Raw genomic sequence first — 23,180 nt, forward strand, 5'->3', positions numbered from 1 at the left:
CGGCACTCCCTCAGTACTGACCCTCTGACAGTGCGGCACTCCCTCAGTACTGACCCTCTGACAGTGCAGCACTCCCTCAGTACTGACCCTCTGACAGTGCAGCATTCCCTCAGTACTGCCCCTCTGACAGAGCTGCACTCCCTCAGTACTGACCCTCTGACAGTGCGGCACTCCCTCAGTACTGACCCTCTGACAGTGCGGCACTCCCTCAGTACTGACCCTCTGACAGTGCGGCACTCCCTCAGTACTGACCCTCTGACAGTGCAGCATTCCCTCAGTACTGACCCTCTGACAGTGCGGCACTCCCTCAGTACTGACCCTCTGACAGTGCAGCACTCCCTCAGTACTGACCCTCTGACAGTGCGGCATTCCGTGCTCCTTGAACAGATCGGTTCTCCCTCTGTGCCAGACCGCAGTGTCAGTAAAGTTTTGTTCGCATGTCTGTGATGTGTGACTTGTTTTCCTGAACTGGGTGAGTGGGTGTGACTCCCTGATTCATGAACTCCCTGTCTGATTCCACACAAGCTGCCAGACTTGCCGAGTGTTCCCACAGGCAGCACCATTTTGATTTTATGCCACTCTCACACCCCGTCACCCACTGGGTTTGGTCCGGCACTGGGGGCTGCCTTTCCCTTCCTCAGGAATTCTCTCTCCCTGCAATTGAAGGCCTTTCTTCACTGCCATCTCTGCTCAATCCTCTGGTCACCTGTCGAAACACCGTGGCTCAATGTTTCATCATCACTCCTCCTGTTAAATGTCTCGTGATGGTTGACATCATTGTCCCGAAAGACGTGCTGTTGGGTGAATTGGACATTCTGAATTCTCCCTCTGTGACCCGAACAGGCGCCGGAATGTGGCGACATGGGGCTTTTCACAGCAACTTCATTGCAGTGTTAATGTAAGGCTACTTGTGACAATAAAGATTATTATTAATAGATTATTATTAGGTGCTATTCAAATGCAGGCTGTTACTGTTAAAGTGAAACCTAGCTGAATCGAGCAGTTTTAATTCAATAATTTTGAGGTGACATTCGGTGTTGAGGCAGAAACATCAAATCTTCCACCAACCCAGGGCCTTATGTTAAACAAACCGCTCATTCATACTTTGATACATCGCTGCAGCGTTCTGCGTAGCTCTGTTGATGCCCTTGTTGTCTGTATTGGTGAATGAAAGTGTGGCAGTCTCATCGTCGTGTGACTGAGATGGCGATGGGCACCAGTTTGCAAAGGTTCTGAAGGACAAATGCCACGAGCACAGAGGACATTCTTCTGCACATTGAGGACTTTTTATTGTTTTCAAACATATTAGGTGGAGTAAACCAAATGAAGAAAGAACCGTCACAGAATTGCCAACATTTTACCGCTGGGTCTTTGCATTTCTGCTTCTGAATAATCATCTTACTCCTATGTAAATAAGACTAGCAGTTTTAGCCTGACACCATCATGGCTGGTTTCTAATTGGTTGGTGGGGACTGCAAACCATCAACACCAGATCTCAGGGTCCAAGACCAGGCTCCAGACTCAATATTGGGAGCGAGGCTGGGGACAGGGCCTCACAAACACAAATCCAGCCCGCCTGAACAATAAGCCAGCCTCCTGTGCTCAGTCAGTGCAGGCAGGAGGGGGGGACATGGGATTGATCTCCAAACCCCCATGGGCAGGGAGTTGAAGAGGCAGGGGACAGCAGCCTGAGCTTGCAGCACTTCCTCTGTGCTCGGGTCACTGTGACCTCAACTGCTCTCAGTATCGCCACGGTACAGTGGCAGGAAAGAGAGGCTGTTACCCCCCACGGCACCGGCTGATCTGAGAAACAACTCACTCGTCTCAGCGCAGCAGGGGTAAAGCAGGGGCGAGGAGATGACAGCATAGTGCAGGCATGCGGTAACTCAGCTGTACCAGTCACATCACACTGCCAACTATGGTGATGCCAACATTGGACATGTGACAGGACAACACCAGGTAGCACAGAGCAAATCCCAGTAACAACAGCTACAGTATTCAATAAAGAGATCACTCCTATTATTATTAATAGACAAAATACACAATCACATGGAGACTGAACCCAGAACTGTCACTTTGAAGCAAATAGCTCGACTCAGAGGCATCAGAGAGCAGACATGCAGAGCCAGAAAGAAATTCAATGTCAGTCTTCAGAAACAGAAGGAATCTCGTTACAGAGCTCACGAAAAACAAAGCATAAACCAATACCGTATCCATCAAACACTCCCAGGACAGGTACAGCACGGGGTTAGATACAGAGTAAAGCTCCCTCTACACTGTCGCCATCAAAAACTCCCAGGACAGGGACATCACGGGGTTAGATACAGAGTAAAGCTCCATCTGCACTGTCCCCATCAAACACTCCCAGGACAGGTACAGCACGTGGTTAGATACAGAGTAAAGCTCCCTCTGCACTGTCCCCATCAAACACTCCCAGGACAGGGACATCACGGGGTTAGATACAGAGTAAAGCTCCCTCTACACTGTCCCCATCAAACACTCCCAGGACAGGGACAGCACGGGGTTAGATACAGAGTAAAGCTCCCTCTGCACTGTCCCCATCAAACACTCCCAGGACAGGGACATCACGGGGTTAGATACAGAGTAAAGCTCCCTCTACACTGTCCCCATCAAACACTCCCAGGACAGGGACAGCACGGGGTTAGATACAGAGTAAAGCTCCATCTACACTGTCCCCATCAAACACTCCCAGGACAGGTACAGCACGGGGTTAGATACAGAGTAATGCTCCCTAGACACTGTCCCCATCAAACACTCCCAGGACAGGTACAGCACGGGGTTAGATACAGAGTAAAGCTCCCTCTACACTGTCCCCATCAAACACTCGCGGGACAGGTACAGCACGGGGTTAGATACAGAGTATAGCTTCCTCGACACTGTCCCCATCAAACACTCCCAGGACAGGTACAGCATGGGGTTAGATACAGAGTAATGCACCCTCGACACTGCCCCCATCAAACACTCCCAGGACAGGTACAGCACGGGGTTAGATACAGAGTAAAGCTCCCTATACACTGTCCCTATCAAACACTCCCAGGACAGGTACAGCACGGGGTTAGATACAGAGTAAAGCTCCCTCTACACTGTCCCTATCAAACACTCCCAGGACAGGTACAGCATGGGGTTAGATACAGAGTAAAGCTCCCTATACACTGTCCCCAACAAACACTCCCAGGACAGGTACAGCATGGGGTTAGATACAGAGTAATGCTACCTCGACACTGTCCCCATCAAACATTCCCAGGACAGGTACAGCACGGGGTTAGATACAGAGTAAAGCTTCCTCTACACTGTCCCCATCAAACACTCCCAGGACAGGTACAGCATGGGGTTAGATACAGAGTAAAGCTCCCTCTACACTGTCCCCATCAAACACATCCAGGACAGGTACAGCACGGGGTTAGATACAGAGTAAAGCTCCCTATACACTGTTCACCCAACAAACACTCCCAGGACAGGTACAGCACGGGGGTTAGATACAGAGTAAAGCTCCATCTACCATGTCCCCATCAAACACTCCCAGGACAGGTACAGCATGGGGTTAGATACAGATTAATGCTCCCTCGACACTGCCCCCATCAAACACTCCCAGGACAGGTACAGCACGGGGTTAGATACAGAGTAAAGCTCCCTATACACTGTTCACCCATCAAGCACTCCCAGGACAGGTACAGCACGGGGTTAGATATAGAGTAAAGCTCCCTCCACACTGTCCCCATCAAACACTCCCAGGACAGGTACAGCACGGGGAGAGATACAGAGTAAAGCTCCCTCTACACTGTCCCCATCAAACACTCCCAGGACAGGTACAGCATGGGGTTAGATACAGAGTAAAGCTCCCTCTACACTGTCCGCATCAAACACTCCCAGGACAGGTACAGCACAGGGTTAGATACAGAGTAAAGCTCCCTCTACACTCTCCCCATCAAACACTCCCAGGACAGGTACAGCACGGGGTTAGAGACAGAGTAAAGTTCCCTCTACACTGTCCCCAACAAACACTCACAGGACAGGTACAGCACGGGGTTAGATACAGAGTAAAGCTCCCTCTACACTCTCCCCATCAAACACTCCCAGGACAGGTACAGCACCGGGTTAGATACAGAGTAATGCTCCCTCTACACTGTCCCCATCAAACACTCCCAGGACAGGTACAGCACGGGGTTAGATACAGAGTAAAGCTCCCTCTACACTGTCCCCATCAAACACTCCCAGGACAGGCACAGCACGGGGATAGATACAGAGTAAAGCTCCCTCTACACTGTCCCCATCAAACACTCCTAGGACAGGTACAGCACGGGGTTAGATACAGCGTAAAGCTCCCTCTATACTGTCCCCATCAAACACTCCCAGGACAGGTACAGCGCAGGGTTAGGTACAGAGTAAAACTCCCTCTACACTGTCCCCATCAAACACTCCCAGGACAGGTACAGCACGGGGTTAGATACAGAGTAAAGCTCCCTCTATACCGTCCCCAACAAACACTCCCAGGACAGGTACATCACGGGGTTAGATACAGAGTGAAGCTCCCTCTACACTGTCCCCATCAAACACTCCCAGGACAGGTACAGCACGGGGATAGATACAGAGTAAAGCTCCCTCTACACTGTCCCCATCAAACACTCCCAGGACAGGTACAGCACGGGGATAGATAAAGAGTAAAGCTCCCTCGACACTGTCCCCATCAAACACTCCCAGGACAGGTACAGCACGGGGTTAGATACACAGTAAAGCTCCCTCTATACTGTCCCCATCAAACACTCCCAGGACAGGTACGTCACGGGGTTAGATACAGAGTAAAGCTCCCTCTACACTGTCGCCATCAAACACTCGCAGGACACGGACAGCACGGGGTTAGATACAGAGTAAAGCTCCCTCTATGCTGTCCCCACCAAACACTCCCAGGACAGGTACAGCACGGGGTTAGATACAGAGTAAAGCTCCCTCTACACTGTCCCCATCAAACACTCCCAGGACAGGTACAGCACAGGGTTAGATACAGAGTAAAGCTGCCTCTACACTGTCCCCATCAAACACTTCCAGGACAGGTCCAGCATGGGTTAGATACAGAGTAAAGCTCCCTGTACACTGTCCCCATCAAACACTCCCTGCACAGGTACAGCACGGGGTTAGATTACAGAGTAAAGCTCCCTCCACACTGTCCCCATCAAACACTCCCAGGACAGGTACAGCACGGGATTAGATACAGAGTAAAGCTCCCTCTACACTGTCCCCATCAAACACTCCCAGGACAGGTACAGCATGGGGTTAGATACAGAGTAAAGCTCCCACTACACTGTCCCCATCAAACACTCCCAGGACAGGTACAGCACGGGCTTAGATACAGAGTAAAGCTCCCTCTACACTGTCCCCATCAAACTCTCCCAGGCCAGGTACAGCACGGGTTTAGATACAGAGTAAATCTCCCTCTACACTGTACCCATCAAATTCTCCCAGGACAGGTACAGCACGGCGTTAGATACAGAGTAAAGCTGCCTCTACGCTGTCCCCCTCAAACTCTCCCAGGCCAGGTACAGCACGGGATTAGATACAGAGTAAAGCTCCCTCGACACTGCCCCCATCAAACACTCCCAGGACAGGTACAGCACGGGGTTAGATACAGAGTAAAGCTCCCTCTACACTGTCCCCATCAAACACTCCCAGGACAGGTACAGCACGGGGATAGATACAGAGTAAAGCTCCCTCTACACTGTCCCCATCAAACACTCCCAGGACAGATACAGCACGGGGATAGATAAAGAGTAAAGCTCCCTCGACACTGTCCCCATCAAACACTCCCAGGACAGGTACAGCACGGGGTTAGATACACAGTAAAGCTCCCTCTATACTGTCCCCATCAAACACTCCCAGGACAGGTACGTCACGGGGTTAGATACAGAGTAAAGCTCCCTCTACACTGTCGCCATCAAACACTCGCAGGACACGGACAGCACGGGGTTAGATACAGAGTAAAGCTCCCTCTATGCTGTCCCCACCAAACACTCCCAGGACAGGTACAGCACGGGGTTAGATACAGAGTAAAGCTCCCTCTACACTGTCCCCATCAAACACTCCCAGGACAGGTACAGCACAGGGTTAGATACAGAGTAAAGCTGCCTCTACACTGTCCCCATCAAACACTTCCAGGACAGGTCCAGCATGGGTTAGATACAGAGTAAAGCTCCCTGTACACTGTCCCCATCAAACACTCCCTGCACAGGTACAGCACGGGGTTAGATTACAGAGTAAAGCTCCCTCCACACTGTCCCCATCAAACACTCCCAGGACAGGTACAGCACGGGATTAGATACAGAGTAAAGCTCCCTCTACACTGTCCCCATCAAACACTCCCAGGACAGGTACAGCATGGGGTTAGATACAGAGTAAAGCTCCCACTACACTGTCCCCATCAAACACTCCCAGGACAGGTACAGCACGGGCTTAGATACAGAGTAAAGCTCCCTCTACACTGTCCCCATCAAACTCTCCCAGGCCAGGTACAGCACGGGTTTAGATACAGAGTAAATCTCCCTCTACACTGTACCCATCAAATTCTCCCAGGACAGGTACAGCACGGCGTTAGATACAGAGTAAAGCTGCCTCTACGCTGTCCCCCTCAAACTCTCCCAGGCCAGGTACAGCACGGGATTAGATACAGAGTAAAGCTCCCTCGACACTGCCCCCATCAAACACTCCCAGGACAGGTACAGCACGGGGTTAGATACAGAGTAAAGCTCCCTCTACACTGTCCCCATCAAACACTCCCAGGACAGGTACAGCACGGGGTTAGATACGGAGTAAAGCTCCCTCAGCACTGTCATAGATTATCATAGAATTTACAGTGCAGAAGGAGGCCATTCGGCCCATCGAGTCTGCACCGGCTCTTGGAAAGAGCACCCTACCCAAGGTCAACACCTCCACCCTATCCCCATAACCCAGTAACCCCACCCAACACTATGGGCAATTTCGGACACTAAGGGCAATTTATCATGGCCAATCCACCTAACCTGCACATCTTTGGACTGTGGGAGGAAACCGGAGCACCCGTAGGAAACCCACGCAGACACGGGGAGGATGTGCAGACTCCGCACAGACAGTGACCCAAGCCGGAATCGAACCTGGAACCCAGGAGCTGTGAAGCAATTGTGCAATCCACAATGCTACCGTGCTGTCCCCATCAAACACTCCCAGGACAGGTACAGCACGAGGTTAGATACAGAGTAAAGCTCCCTCTACACTCTCCCCATCAAACACTCCCAGGACAGGTACAGCACGGGGTTGGATACAGAGTAAAGCTCCCTCTACACTGTCCCCATCAAACACTCCCAGGACAGGTACAGCACCGGGTTAGATACAGAGTAATGCTCCCTCTACACTGTCCCCATCAAACACTCCCAGGACAGGTACAGCACGGGGTTAGATACAGAGTAAAGCTCCCTCTACACTGTCCCCATCAAACACTCCCAGGACAGGCACAGCACGGGGATAGATACAGAGTAAAGCTCCCTCTACACTGTCCCCATCAAACACTCCTAGGACAGGTACAGCACGGGGTTAGATACAGCGTAAAGCTCCCTCTATACTGTCCCCATCAAACACTCCCAGGACAGGTACAGCGCAGGGTTAGATACAGAGTAAAACTCCCTCTACACTGTCCCCATCAAACACTCCCAGGACAGGTACAGCACGGGGTTAGATACAGAGTAAAGCTCCCTCTATACCGTCCCCAACAAACACTCCCAGGACAGGTACATCACGGGGTTAGATACAGAGTGAAGCTCCCTCTACACTGTCCCCATCAAACACTCCCAGGACAGGTACAGCACGGGGATAGATACAGAGTAAAGCTCCCTCTACACTGTCCCCATCAAACACTCCCAGGACAGGTACAGCACGGGGATAGATAAAGAGTAAAGCTCCCTCGACACTGTCCCCATCAAACACTCCCAGGACAGGTACAGCACGGGGTTAGATACACAGTAAAGCTCCCTCTATACTGTCCCCATCAAACACTCCCAGGACAGGTACGTCACGGGGTTAGATACAGAGTAAAGCTCCCTCTACACTGTCGCCATCAAACACTCGCAGGACACGGACAGCACGGGGTTAGATACAGAGTAAAGCTCCCTCTATGCTGTCCCCACCAAACACTCCCAGGACAGGTACAGCACGGGGTTAGATACAGAGTAAAGCTCCCTCTACACTGTCCCCATCAAACACTCCCAGGACAGGTACAGCACAGGGTTAGATACAGAGTAAAGCTGCCTCTACACTGTCCCCATCAAACACTTCCAGGACAGGTCCAGCATGGGTTAGATACAGAGTAAAGCTCCCTGTACACTGTCCCCATCAAACACTCCCTGCACAGGTACAGCACGGGGTTAGATTACAGAGTAAAGCTCCCTCCACACTGTCCCCATCAAACACTCCCAGGACAGGTACAGCACGGGATTAGATACAGAGTAAAGCTCCCTCTACACTGTCCCCATCAAACACTCCCAGGACAGGTACAGCATGGGGTTAGATACAGAGTAAAGCTCCCACTACACTGTCCCCATCAAACACTCCCAGGACAGGTACAGCACGGGCTTAGATACAGAGTAAAGCTCCCTCTACACTGTCCCCATCAAACTCTCCCAGGCCAGGTACAGCACGGGTTTAGATACAGAGTAAATCTCCCTCTACACTGTACCCATCAAATTCTCCCAGGACAGGTACAGCACGGCGTTAGATACAGAGTAAAGCTGCCTCTGCGCTGTCCCCCTCAAACTCTCCCAGGCCAGGTACAGCACGGGATTAGATACAGAGTAAAGCTCCCTCGACACTGCCCCCATCAAACACTCCCAGGACAGGTACAGCACGGGGTTAGATACAGAGTAAAGCTCCCTCTACACTGTCCCCATCAAACACTCCCAGGACAGGTACAGCACGGGGTTAGATACGGAGTAAAGCTCCCTCAGCACTGTCATAGATTATCATAGAATTTACAGTGCAGAAGGAGGCCATTCGGCCCATCGAGTCTGCACCGGCTCTTGGAAAGAGCACCCTACCCAAGGTCAACACCTCCACCCTATCCCCATAACCCAGTAACCCCACCCAACACTATGGGCAATTTCGGACACTAAGGGCAATTTATCATGGCCAATCCACCTAACCTGCACATCTTTGGACTGTGGGAGGAAACCGGAGCACCCGTAGGAAACCCACGCAGACACGGGGAGGATGTGCAGACTCCGCACAGACAGTGACCCAAGCCGGAATCGAACCTGGAACCCAGGAGCTGTGAAGCAATTGTGCAATCCACAATGCTACCGTGCTGTCCCCATCAAACACTCCCAGGACAGGTACAGCACGAGGTTAGATACAGAGTAAAGCTCCCTCTACACTCTCCCCATCAAACACTCCCAGGACAGGTACAGCACGGGGTTGGATACAGAGTAAAGCTCCCTCTACACTGTCCCCATCAAACACTCCCAGGACAGGTACAGCACGGGGTTAGATACAGAGTAAAGCTCCCTCTACACTGCCCCCGGCAAACACTCCCAGGACAGGTACAGCACGGGGTTAGATACAGAGTGAAGCTCCCTCTACACTGACCCCATCAAACACTCCCAGGACAGGTACAGCACGGGGTTAGATACAGAGTAAAGCTCCCTCTACACTGTCCCCATCAAACACTCCCAGGACAGGTACAGCACGGGGTTACATACAGATTAAAGCTCCCTCTACACTGTCCCCATCAAACACTCCCAGGACAGGTACAGCACGGGGATAGATACAGAGTAAAGCTCCCTCTACACTGTCCCCATCAAACACTCCCAGGACAGGTACAGCACGGGGTTAGATACAGAGTAAAGCTCCCTCTACACTGTCCCCATCAAACACTCGCAAGACAGGTACAGCACGGGGATAGATACAGAGGAAAGCTCCCTCTACACTGTCCCCATCAAACACTCCCAGGACAGGTACAGCACGTGGGTTAGATACAGAGTAAAGCTCCCTCTACACTGTCCCCATCAAACACTCCCAGGACATGACAGCACGGGGTTAGATACAGAGTAACAGGTACAGCACGAGGTTAGATTACAGAGTAAAGCTCCCTCTACACTGTCCCCATCAAACACTCTCAGGACAGGTACAGCACAGGGTTAGATACAGAGTAAAGCTCCCTCTACAATGTCCCCATCAAACACTCCCAGGACAGGTATAGCACGGGGTTAGATACAGAGTAAAGCTCCCGCTACACTGTCCCCATCAAACACTCCCAGGACAGGTACAGCACGGGGTTAGATACAGAGTAAAGCTCCCTCTACACTGTCCCCATCAAACACTCCCAGGACAGGTACAGCACGGGGTTAGATACAGAGTAAAGCTCCCTCTACACTGTCCCCATCAAACTCTCCCAGGACAGATACAGCACGAGTTAGAAACAGATTAAAGCTCCCTCTACACTGTCCCCATCAAACACTCCCAGGACAGGTACAGCACGGGGTTAGATACAGAGTAAAGCTCCCTCTACACTGTCCCCATCAAACACTCCCAGGACAGGTACAGCACAGGGTTAGATAGAGCAAAGCTCCCTCTACACTGTCCCCATCAAACACTCCCAGGACACATACTGCACGAGTTAGATACAGATTAAAGCTCCCGCTTCACTGTCCACATCAAACACTCCCAGGACAGGTACAGCACGGGGTTAGATACAGAGTAAAGCTCCCTCTACACTGTCCCCATCAAACACTCCCAGGACAGGTACAGCACGGGGTTAGATACAGAGTAAAGCTCCCTCTACACTGTCCCCATCAAACTCTCCCAGGACAGATACAGCACGAGTTAGAAACAGATTAAAGCTCCCTCTACACTGTCCCCATCAAACACTCCCAGGACAGGTACAGCACGGGGTTAGATACAGAGTAAAGCTCCCTCTACACTGTCCCCATCAAACACTCCCAGGACAGGTACAGCACAGGGTTAGATAGAGTAAAGCTCCCTCTACACTGTCCCCATCAAACACTCCCAGGACACATACTGCACGAGTTAGATACAGATTAAAGCTCCCGCTTCACTGTCCACATCAAACAATCCCAGGACAGGTACAGCACGGGGTTAGATACAGAGTAAAGCTCCCTCTACACTGTCCCCATCAAACACTCCCAGGAAAGATACAGCATGGGTTTAGATACAGAGTAAAGCTCCCTCTACGCTGTCCCCATCAAACTCTCCCAGGGCAGGTACAGTACGGGGTTAGATACAGATTAAAGCTCCCTCGACACTGTCCCCAACCAACACTCCTAGGACAATACTTTGCATCAGTATTCACCAAAGAGAAGGAATTGGTAGATGTTGATTCTGGAGAAGCGGGTGTAGATAGCCTGGGTCACATTGTGATCCAAAAAGACGAGGTGTTGGGTGTCTTAAAAAATATTAAGGTAGATAAGTCCCCAGGGCCGGATGGGATCTACCCCAGAATACTGAAGGAGGCTGGAGAGGAAATTGCTGAGGCATTGACAGAAATCTTTGGATCCTCGCTGTCTTCAGGGGATGTCCCGGAGGACTGGAGAATAGCCAATGTTGTTCCTCTGTTTAAGAAGGGTAGCAAGGATAATCCCGGGAACTACAGGCCGGTGAGCCTTACTTCAGTGGTAGGGAAATTACTGGAGAGAATTCTTCGAGACAGGATCTACTCCCATTTGGAAGCAAATGGACGTATTAGTGAGAGGCAGCACGGTTTTGTGAAGGGGAGGTCGTGTCTCACTAACTTGATAGAGTTTTTCGAGGAGGTCACTAAGATGATTGATGCAGGTAGGGCAGTAGATGTTGTCTATATGGACTTCAGTAAGGCCTTTGACAAGGTCCCTCATGGTAGACTAGTACAAAAGGTGAAGTCACACGGGATCAGGGGTGAACTGGCAAGGTGGATACAGAACTGGCTAGGCCATAGAAGGCAGAGGGTAGCAATGGAGGGATGCTTTTCTAATTGGAGGGCTGTGACCAGTGGTGTTCCACAGGGATCAGTGCTGGGACCTTTGCTCTTTGTAGTATATATAAATGATTTGGAGGAAAATGTAACTGGTCTGATTAGTAAGTTTGCAGACGACACAAAGGTTGGTGGAATTGCGGATAGCGATGAGGACTGTCGGAGGATACAGCAGGATTTAGATTGTCTGGAGACTTGGGCGGAGAGATGGCAGATGGAGTTTAACCTGGACAAATGTGAGGTAATGCATTTTGGAAGGGCTAATGCAGGTAGGGAATATACAGTGAATGGTAGAACCCTCAAGAGTATTGAAAGTCAAAGAGATCTAGGAGTACAGGTCCACAGGTCATTGAAAGGGGCAACACAGGTGGAGAAGGTAGTCAAGAAGGCATACGGCATGCTTGCCTTCATTGGCCGGGGCATTGAGTATAAGAATTGGCAAGTCATGTTGCAGCTGTATAGAACCTTAGTTAGGCCACACTTGGAGTTTAGTGTTCAATTCTGGTCGCCACACTACCAGAAGGATGTGGAGGCTTTAGAGAGGGTGCAGAAGAGATTTACCAGAATGTTGCCTGGTATGGAGGGCATAAGCTATGAGGAGCGATTGAATAAACTCGGTTTGTTCTCACTGGAACGAAGGAGGTTGAGGGGCGACCTGATAGAGGTATACAAAATTATGAGGGGCATAGACAGAGTGGATAGTCAGAGGCTTTTCCCCAGGGTAGAGGGGTCAATTACTAGGGGGCATAGGTTTAAGGTGAGAGGGGCAAAGTTTAGAGTAGATGTACGAGGCAAGTTTTTTACGCAGAGGGTAGTGGGTGCCTGGAACTCACTACCGGAGGAGGTAGTGGAGGCAGGGACGATAGGGACATTTAAGGGGCATCTTGACAAATATATGAATAGGATGGGAATAGAAGGATACGGACCCAGGAAGGGTAGAAGATTGTAGCTTAGTCGGGCAGTATGGTCGGCACGGGCTTGGAGGGCCGAAGGGCCTGTTCCTGTGCTGTACATTTCTTTGTTCTTTGTTCTTTGTTGACAGATACAACGCAGGGTTAGATACAGAGTAAAGCTCCCTCTACACTGTCCCCATCAAACTCTCCCAGGACAGATACAGCACGAGTTAGATACAGATTAAAGCTCCCTCTACACTGTCCCCATCAAACACTCCCAGGACAGGTACAGCACAGGGTTAGATAGAGTAAAGCTCCCTCTACACTGTCTCCATCAAACACTCCAAGGACAGGTACAGCACAGGATTAGATCGAGTAAAGCTCCCTCTACACTGTCCCCATCAAACATTCCCAGGACAGGTACAGCACGGGGTTAGATACAGAGTAAAGCTCCCTCTATACTGTCCACATCAAACACTCCCAGGACAGGTACAGCACGTGGTTAGATACAGATTAAAGCTCCCTCTACACTGTCCACATCAAACACTCCCAGGACAGGTACAGCACGTGGTTAGATACAGATTAAAGCTCCCTCTACACTGTCCACATCAGACACTCCCAGGACAGGTACAGCACGGGGTTAGATACAGATTAAAGCTCCCTCTACACTGTCCCCATCAAACAATCCCAGGACAGGTACAGCACAGGGTTAGATAGAGTAAAGCTCCCTCTACACTGTCTCCATCAAACACTCCAAGGACAGGTACAGCACAGGATTAGATCGAGTAAAGCTCCCTCTACACTGTCCCCATCAAACATTCCCAGGACAGGTACAGCACGGGGTTAGATACAGAGTAAAGCTCCCTCTATACTGTCCACATCAAACACTCCCAGGACAGGTACAGCACGTGGTTAGATACAGATTAAAGCTCCCTCTACACTGTCCACATCAAACACTCCCAGGACTGGTACAGCACGTGGTTAGATACAGATTAAAGCTCCCTCTACACTGTCCACATCAAACACTCCCAGGACAGGTACAGCACAGGGTTAGATACAGAGTAAAGCTTCCTCTACACTGTCCCCATCAGACACTCCCAGGACAGGTACAGCACGGGGTTAGATACAGAGTAAAGCTCCCTCTACACTGTTCCCATCAGACACTCCCAGGACAGGTACAGCACAGGGTTAGATACAGAGTAAAGCTCCCTCTACACTGTCCCCATCAAACACCCCCAGGACAGGTACAGCACGGGGTTAGATACAGATTAAAGCTCCCTCTACACTGTCCACATCAAACACTCCCAGGACAGGTACAGCACAGGGTTAGATACAGAGTAACGCTTCCTCTACACTGTCCGCATCAGGCACTCCCAGGACAGGTACAGCACGGGGTTAGATACAGAGGAAAGCTCCCTCTACACTGTCCCCATCAAACACTCCCAGGACAGGTACAGCACGGGGTTAGATACAGAGTAAAGCTCCCTCTACACTGTCCCCATCAAACACTCCCAGGACAGATACAGCATGGGGTTAGATACAGAGTAAAGCTCCCTCTACACTGTCCCCATCAAACACTCCCAGGACATGTACAGCACAGGGTTAGATACAGAGTAAAGCTCCCTCTACACGATCCCCATCAATCTATCGCAGGCCAGGTACAGCACAGAGTTAGATATAGATTATAGCTCCCTCTACACTGTCCCCATCAAACACTCCCAGGACAGGTACAGCACGGGGTTGGATACAGAGTAAAGCTCCCTCTACACTGTCCCCATCAAACACTCCCAGGACAGGTACAGCACGGGGTTAGATGCAGAGTAAAGCTCCCTTTACACTGGCCCCATCAAACACTCCCAGGACAGGTACAGCACGGAGTTAGATACGGAGTAAAGCTCCCTCTGCACTGTCCCCATCAAACACTCCCAGGACAGGTACAGCACGGGGTTAGATACGGAGTAAAGCTCCCTCAGCACTGTCATAGATTATCATAGAAGTTACAGTGCAGAAGGAGGCCATTCAGCCCATCGAGTCTGCACCGGCTCTTGGAAAGAGCACCCTACCCAAGGTCAACACCTCCACCCTATCCCCATAACCCAGTAACCCCACCCAACACTATGGGCAATTTCGGACACTAAGGGCAATTTATCATGGCCAATCCACCTTACCTGCACATCTTTGGACTGCGGGAGGAAACCGGAGCACCCGGAGGAAACCCACGCAGACACGGGGAGGATGTGCAGACTCCGCACAGACAGTGACCCAAGCCGGAATCGAACCTGGAACCCTGGAGCTGTGAAACAACTGTGCTATCCACAATGCTACCGTGCTGTCCCCATCAAACACTCCCAGGACAGGTACAGCACAGGGTTAGATACAGAGTAAAGCTCCCTCTACACTGTCCCCATCAAACACTCCCAGGACAGGTACAGCACGGGGTTAGATACAGAGTAAAGCTCCCTCTACACTGTCCCCATCAAACACTCCCAGGGCAGGTACAGCACGGGGTTAGATACAGAGTAAAGCTCCCTCTACACTGTCCCCATCAAACACTCCCAGGACAGGTACAGCACGGGGTTAGATACAGAGTAAAGCTCCCTCTACACTGTCCCCATCAAACACTCCCAGGACAGGTACAGCACGGGGTTAGATACAGAGTAAAGCTCCTTCTACACTGTCCCCATCAAACACTCCCAGGACATGACAGCACGGGGTTAGATACAGAGTAAAGCTCCCTCTACACTGTCCCCATCAAACACTCCCAGGACAGGTAGAGCATGGGGTTAGATACAGAGTAAAGCTCCCACTACACTGTCCCCATCAAACACTCCCAGGACAGGTACAGCACGGGGTTAGATACAGAGTAAAGCTCCCTCTACACTGTCCCCATCAAACACTCCCAGGAAAGATACAGCATGGGGTTAGATACAGAGTAAAGCTCCCTCTACACTGTCCCTATCAAACACTCCCAGGACAGGTACAGCATGGGGTTAGATACAGAGTAAAGCTCCCACTACACTGTCCCCATCAAAAACTCCCAGGACAGGTACAGCACGGGGTTAGATACAGAGTAAAGCTCCCTCTACACTGTCGCCATCAAACACTCCCAGGACAGGTACAGCACGGGATTAGAAACAGAGTAAAGCTCCCTCTACACGGTCCCCATCAAACACTCCCAGGAAAGATACAGCACGGTGTTAGATACAGATTAAAGCTCCCTCTTCACTGTCCACATCAAACACTCCCAGGACAGGTACAGCACAGGGTTAGATAGAGTAAAGCTCCCTCTACACTGTCCCCATCAAACACTCCCAGGAAAGATACAGCACGGGTTTAGATACAGAGTAAAGCTCCCTCTACGCTGTCCCCATCAAACTCTCCCAGGGCAGGTACGGTACGGGGTTAGATAGATTAAAGCTCCCTCTACACTGTCCCCATCAAACATTCCCAGGACAGGTACAGCACGGGGTTAGATACAGATTAAAGCTCCCTCTTCACTGTCCACATCAAACACTCCCTGGACAGGTACAGCACAGGGTTAGATACAGAGTAAAGCTCCCTCTACACTGTCCCCATCAAACTCTCCCAGGACAGATACAGCACGAGTTAGATACAGATTAAAGCTCCCTCTACACTGTCCCCATCAAACACTCCCAGGACAGGTACAGCACGGGGTTAGATACAGAGTAAAGCTCCCTCTACACTGTCCCCATCAAACACTCCCAGGACAGGTACAGCACGGGGTTAGATACAGAGTAAAGCTCCCTCTACACTGTCCCCATCAAACACTCCCAGGACATGACAGCACGGGGTTAGATACAGAGTAAAGCTCCCTCTACACTGTCCCCATCAAACACTCCCAGGACAGGTACAGCATGGGGTTAGATACAGAGTAAAGCTCCCACTACACTGTCCCCATCAAACACTCCCAGGACAGGTACAGCACGGGGTTAGATACAGAGTAAAGCTCCCTCTACACTGTCCCCATCAAACACTCCCAGGAAAGATACAGCATGGGGTTAGATACAGAGTAGAGCTCCCTCTACACTGTCCCTATCAAACACTCCCAGGACAGGGACAGCATGGGGTTAGATACAGAGTAAAGCTCCCACTACACTGTCCCCATCAAAAACTCCCAGGACAGGTACAGCACGGGGTTAGATACAGAGTAAAGCTCCCTCTACACTGTCGCCATCAAACACTCCCAGGACAGGTACAGCACGGGATTAGATACAGAGTAAAGCTCCCTCTACACGGTCCCCATCAAACACTCCCAGGAAAGATACAGCACGGTGTTAGATACAGATTAAAGCTCCCTCTTCACTGTCCACATCAAACACTCCCAGGACAGGTACAGCACAGGGTTAGATAGAGTAAAGCTCCCTCTACACTGTCCCCATCAAACACTCCCAGGAAAGATACAGCACGGGTTTAGATACAGAGTAAAGCTCCCTCTACGCTGTCCCCATCAAACTCTCCCAGGGCAGGTACGGTACGGGGTTAGATAGATTAAAGCTCCCTCTACACTGTCCCCATCAAACACTCCAAGGACAGGTACAGCACAGGATTAGATCGAGTAAAGCTCCCTCTACACTGTCCCCATCAAACATTCCCAGGACAGGTACAGCACGGGGTTAGATACAGATTAAAGCTCCCTCTTCACTGTCCACATCAAACACTCCCTGGACAGGTACAGCACAGGGTTAGATACAGAGTAAAGCTCCCTCTACACTGTCCCCATCAAACTCTCCCAGGACAGATACAGCACGAGTTAGATACAGATTAAAGCTCCCTCTACACTGTCCCCATCAAACACTCCCAGGACAGGTACAGCACGGGGTTAGATACAGAGTAAAGCTCCCTCTACACTGTCCCCATCAGACACTCCCAGGACAGGTACAGCACAGGGTTAGATACAGAGTAAAGCTCCCTCTACACTGTCCCCATCAAACACTCCCAGGACAGGTACAGCACAGGGTTAGATACAGATTAAAGCTCCCTCTACACTGTCCACATCAAACACTCCCAGGACCGGTAGAGCACAGGGTTAGATACAGATTCAAGCTCCCTCTACACTGTCCACATCAAACACTCCCAGGACTGGTACAGCACAGGGTTAGATACAGAGTAACGCTTCCTCTACACTGTCCCCATCAGACACTCCCAGGACAGGTACAGCACGGGGTTAGATACAGAGTAAAGCTCCCTCTACACTGTCCCCATCAAACACTCCCAGGACAGGTACAGCACGGGGTTAGATACAGAGTAAAGCTCCCTCTACACTGTTCCCATCAGACACTCCCAGGACAGGGTTAGATACAGAGTAAAGCTCCCTCTACACTGTCCCCATCAAACACTCCCAGGACAGGGACAGCACAGGGTTAGATTCAGAGTAAAGCTCCCTCTACACTGTCCCCATCAGACACTCCCAGGACAGGTACAGCACGGGGTTAGATACAGAGTAAAGCTCCCTCTACACTGTCCCCATCAAACACTCCCAGGACAGGTACAGCACGGGGTTAGATACAGAGTAAAGGTCCCTCTACACTGTCCCCATCAAACACTCCCAGGACAGGTACAGCACGGGGTTAGATACAGAGTAAAGCTCCCTCTACACTGTCCCCATCAAACACTCCCAGGACAGGTACAGCACGGCGTTAGATACAGAGTAAAGCTCCCTCTTCACTGTCCACATCAAACACTCCCAGGACAGGTACAGTACGGGATTAGATACAGAGTAAAGCTCCCTCTACACTGTTCCCATCAGACACTCCCAGGACAGGTACAGCACGGGGTTAGATACAGAGTAAAGCTCCCTCTACACTGTCCCCATCAGCACTCCCAGGACAGGTACAGCACTGGGTTAGATACAGAGTGAAGCTCCGTCTACATTGCCCCATCTCTTTCTCATGCATTTAATATCCCTGTTGCAACAGGCAATTATATCTGACGGTTCCTGGGAGATATCAGACAGGGTCTGGTCACAGAGACGGCGCTTTTAAAGGGTTGATGGAGGTGAGGTTTAGAGAGGGAAGTGCAGAGATTTGGGATTTGGCAGCTGTCGGGATGACTGTGGACAATTCAGCAGCGAGTTTGGATATGGGAGCAGAGTGTGAGCAGAGGGGGTTTAACCTGTCACGTTGCTGACTCGTGACCCAGGTCAGGTTAATCTGTTGTTCTTTCCTCCACAGCTGGGTGAAGAAAGTGGCCTTGTACTTGTGAGCGGTAGCTTGAGAGAGTTCGGACACACGGCCAATGGGGTAACATGCATACACACACAGGAATACGGTCACTGACGTACACGCGCGCTCAGTGGCGCGCGCGCTCAGTGGCGCGCGCGCTCAGTGGCACGCGCGCTCAGTGGCACGCGCGTTCAGTGGCGCGCGTGCTCAGTGGCGCGCGCGCTCAGTGGCACGCGCGCTCAGTGGCACGCGCGCTCAGTGGCACGCGCGCTCAGTGGCACGCGCGCTCAGTGGCACGCGCGCTCAGTGGCACACACACACACACACACTCAATTGGAGGACCGCACTCCTCCTCCTCCTCCTCCTCCCCCCCCCGCCCGCTGCCTCTATCCCACCGGCTTTGGAATGAAATTTGCGGGTTTCACAATGTTTTTACACAATCACAAATCTGCCACCAGACTGATTGGGACAAGGAGGGGATGTCGTTGAACTAAAATCGAACCAGGCCCGGTCAGGTCAGGCCCCATCCAATCAAAACCCAGGTTAGACCAGACCAGAAATATTACAGGCAGACGATTCGTCAGTAAAACAGGACTTTCTCTTCAGGAAGCAGGTTTGTGATGATGTGATCGAGGGGTTGTCACGTGTGCAACGGAGACAGGCCAGTCCATGGGTGATTTTGTTTAAGCAGTGGAGAGGTTCTGGATGCAGACGGGCAGGAATGATGGAGCAGAAACCGCTGGGAGGGAAGAGTCTGGAAACCACACACACATCCTCGCTGGGGTAACAAGATGGTCGCTCGCAGCATTACGCCTGGCAGACAAAAACAAGAGCAAAAGAGAGAGAAAACAGAGGAAAACACGTGAATAAAATCGACAAAAGTTCAGAAAAATCACTGCCAAAAAGTGGTGGATGGAGAGAGAGGGGGGGGGGCGCTGTGTGGACAAGGTTATTGGAGGGGGCGGGGCGAGAGAGACATGATGAGAAGAGAAAGACAGTCTCTGTGAGCGGGGTAGAGACAGACAGAGAGCGAGAGGGGGAGAGAGGGAGAGGGGAGAGAGGGAGAGGGGGAGAGAGGGAGGGGGAGAGAGGGAGGGGGAGAGAGGGAGGGGAAGAGGGGGAGGGGGAGAGAGGGAGGGGGAGAGAGGGAGGGGGAGAGAGGGAGGGGGAGAGAGGGAGGGGGAGAGAGGGAGGGGGAGAGAGGGAGGGGGAGAGAGGGAGGGGGAGAGAGGGAGGGGGAGAGAGGGAGGGGGAGAGAGGGAGGGGGAGAGAGGGAGGGGGAGAGAGGGAGGGGGAGAGAGGGAGGGGGAGAGAGGGAGGGGGAGAGAGGGAGGGGGAGGGGGAGAGGGGAGAGGGAGGGGGAGGGGGGAGAGGGACGGAGAGGGGGAGAGTGGGAGGGGAGGGGGAGAGAGGGAGGGGGAGAGGGAGGGAGAGAGAGGGAGAGGGGGAGGCGGGGATGGGGAGAGTGGGATGGGGAGAGAGGGAGGGGGAAGAGAGGGAGGGGAGAGAGGGAGGGGGAGAGGGAGGGGGAGAGAGGGAGGGGGAGAGAGGGAGGGGGAGAGAGGGAGGGGGAGAGAGGGAGGGGGAGAGAGGGAGGGGGAGAGAGGGAGGGGGAGGGGGAGAGGGAGAGAGGAAGGGGGAGAGAGGGAGAGGAAGGGGGAGAGAGGGAGAGGGAGGGGGAGAGAGGGAGGGGGGAGAGGGAGTGAGAGAGGGGGAGAGAGGGAGGGGGAGAGAGGGAGGGGGAGAGAGGGAGGGGGAGAGAGGGAGGGGGAGAGAGGGAGGGGGAGAGAGGGAGGGGGAGAGAGGGAGGGGGAGAGAGGGAGGGGGAGAGAGGGAGGGGGAGAGAGGGAGGGGGAGAGAGGGAGGGGGAGAGAGGGAGGGGGAGAGAGGGAGGGGGAGAGAGGGAGGGGGAGAGAGGGAGGGGGAGAGAGGGAGGGGGAGAGAGGGAGGGGGAGAGAGGGGGAGGGGGAGAGAGGGGGAGGGGGAGAGAGGGAGGGGGAGAGAGGGAGGGGGAGAGAGGGGGGAGGGGGAGAGAGGGAGGGGGAGAGAGGGAGGGGAGGGGGAGAGAGGGAGGGGAGGGGGAGAGAGGGAGGGGAGGGGGAGAGAGGGAGGGGAGGGGGAGAGAGTCAGAGATAGACGGGGTAAGAGAGAGGGAGAGAGAGAGAGATGGGGCGAATGGGGGGGTAGAGTGAGCGGGCGGAGAGAGGGGGATAGAGACGGGGAGAGAGCGAGAAGGGAGAGCGACACGGGCGAGTGGAGAGTGAGAGAGAGAGGGAGTGATGGTGCGAGCGGGGTAGAGAAAGCGGCAGATAGAGAGAGAGTGGCAGTGTGAGCTGGGGAGAGAGAGACAGGGGAGAGAGGGGGAAGAGAGAGGGGCAGACAGAGAGAGAGGCAGACAGAGAGAGAGGCAGACAGAGAGAGAGGCAGACAGAGAGAGAGGCAGACAGAGGGAGAGGCAGACAGAGGGAGAGGCAGACAGAGGGAGAGGCAGACAGAGAGAGAGGCAGACAGAGAGAGAGGCAGACAGAGAGAGAGGCAGACAGAGAGAGAGGCAGGCAGAGAGAGAGAGGCAGGCAGAGAGAGAGAGGCAGGCAGAGAGAGAGGCAGACAGAGAGAGAGGCAGACAGAGAGAGAGGCAGACAGAGAGAGAGGCAGACAGAGAGAGAGGCAGACAGAGAGAGAGGCAGACAGAGAGAGAGGCAGACAGAGAGAGAGGCAGACAGAGAGAGAGGCAGACAGAGAGAGAGGCAGACAGAGAGAGAGGCAGACTGAGAGAGGGAGGCAGACTGAGAGAGGGAGGCAGACTGAGAGAGGGAGGCAGACTGAGAGAGGGAGGCAGACTGAGAGAGAGAGGCAGACTGAGAGAGGGAGGCAGACTGAGAGAGAGAGGCAGACAGAGAGTGAGGCAGGCAGAGAGAGAGAGAGGCAGACAGAGAGAGCGAGGGAGGCAGACAGAGAGAGAGAGGGAGGCAGACAGAGAGAGAGAGGGAGGCAGACAGAGAGAGAGAGGGAGGCAGACAGAGAGAGAGTGAGGGAGGCAGACAGGGAGAGAGAGAGAAAAGGAGAAAGAGAGGGAGGCAGAGAGGGAGAGAAAAAAGAGGGAGGCAGAAAGGGAGAGAGAGAGAGGGAGGCAGGCAAGGAGAGAGAGAGAGAGAGAGAGAGAGAGAGGGAGGCAGACGGAGAGAGAGAGAGGGAGGCAGACAGGGAGAGAGAGAGGGAGGCAGACAGACCAAGAGGGAAGAAGAAAGAGAGAGAGGCAGACAGACAGACTGACCGAGAGGGAGAGAGAGGAAGGCAGGCAGACAGACCGAGAGAGAGAGGCAGATAGACAGAGAGAGCGAGGCAGACAGACAGAGGGAGAGAGAGGCAGACAGAGAGAGGGAGAGAGAGAGGCAGACAGAGAGAGGGAGAGAGAGAGGCAGACAGAGAGAGGGAGAGAGAGAGGCAGACAGAGAGAGGGAGAGAGAGAGGCAGACAGAGAGAGGGAGAGAGAGAGGCAGACAGAGAGAGGGAGAGAGAGAGGCAGACAGAGAGAGGGAGAGAGAGAGGTTGACAGAGAGAGAGGGAGGCAGACTGAGAGAGGGAGGCAGACTGAGAGAGGGAGGCAGACAGAGAGAGAGAGGGAGGCAGACTGAGAGAGAGAGGCAGACTGAGAGAGAGAGGCAGACTGAGAGAGAGAGAGGCAGACTGAGAGAGAGAGAGGCAGACAGAGAGTGAGGCAGACAGAGAGTGAGGCAGACAGAGAGTGAGGCAGGCAGAGAGAGAGAGAGGCAGACAGAGAGAGAGAGGGAGGCAGACAGAGAGAGAGAGGGAGGCAGACAGAGAGAGAGAGGGAGGCAGACAGAGAGAGAGAGGGAGGCAGACAGAGAGAGTGAGGGAGGCAGACAGAGAGAGAGTGAGGGAGGCAGACAGGGAGAGAGAGAAAAGGAGAAAGAGAGGGAGGCAGAGAGGGAGAGAAAAAAGAGGGAGGCAGAAAGGGAGAGAGAGGGAGGCAGACAAGGAGAGAGAGAGAGAGAGAGGGAGAGGGAGGCAGACAGGGAGAGAGAGAGAGAGAGGCAGACAGGGAGAGAGAGAGAGAGAGGCAGACAGGGAGAGAGAGAGAGAGAG

General features: G+C 52.6%; 1 protein-coding gene across 9 annotated transcripts in view; it reads right to left on the reverse strand.

The window, feature by feature from the left end:
- Window positions 1–23,180, reverse strand: part of LOC140411246 (kinesin light chain 1-like) — a 669,745-nt gene that overhangs the window by 33,992 nt on the left and 612,573 nt on the right. Inside the window, exon 15 of one of the 9 annotated variants that reach the window (XM_072500368.1) lies at window positions 1,265–19,886. The exons of the other annotated variants lie outside the window; for them this stretch is intronic. Coding sequence (XP_072356469.1) covers window positions 19,881–19,886 — 6 coding nt within the window. The 3' untranslated portion in view covers window positions 1,265–19,880. Of the gene's footprint in view, window positions 1–1,264; window positions 19,887–23,180 lie in introns of those variants that run through there. 9 annotated transcript variants of the gene reach the window in all.

This window comes from Scyliorhinus torazame, chromosome 4 (assembly GCF_047496885.1).
Source record: "Scyliorhinus torazame isolate Kashiwa2021f chromosome 4, sScyTor2.1, whole genome shotgun sequence".
Lineage (NCBI taxonomy): Eukaryota > Metazoa > Chordata > Chondrichthyes > Carcharhiniformes > Scyliorhinidae > Scyliorhinus > Scyliorhinus torazame.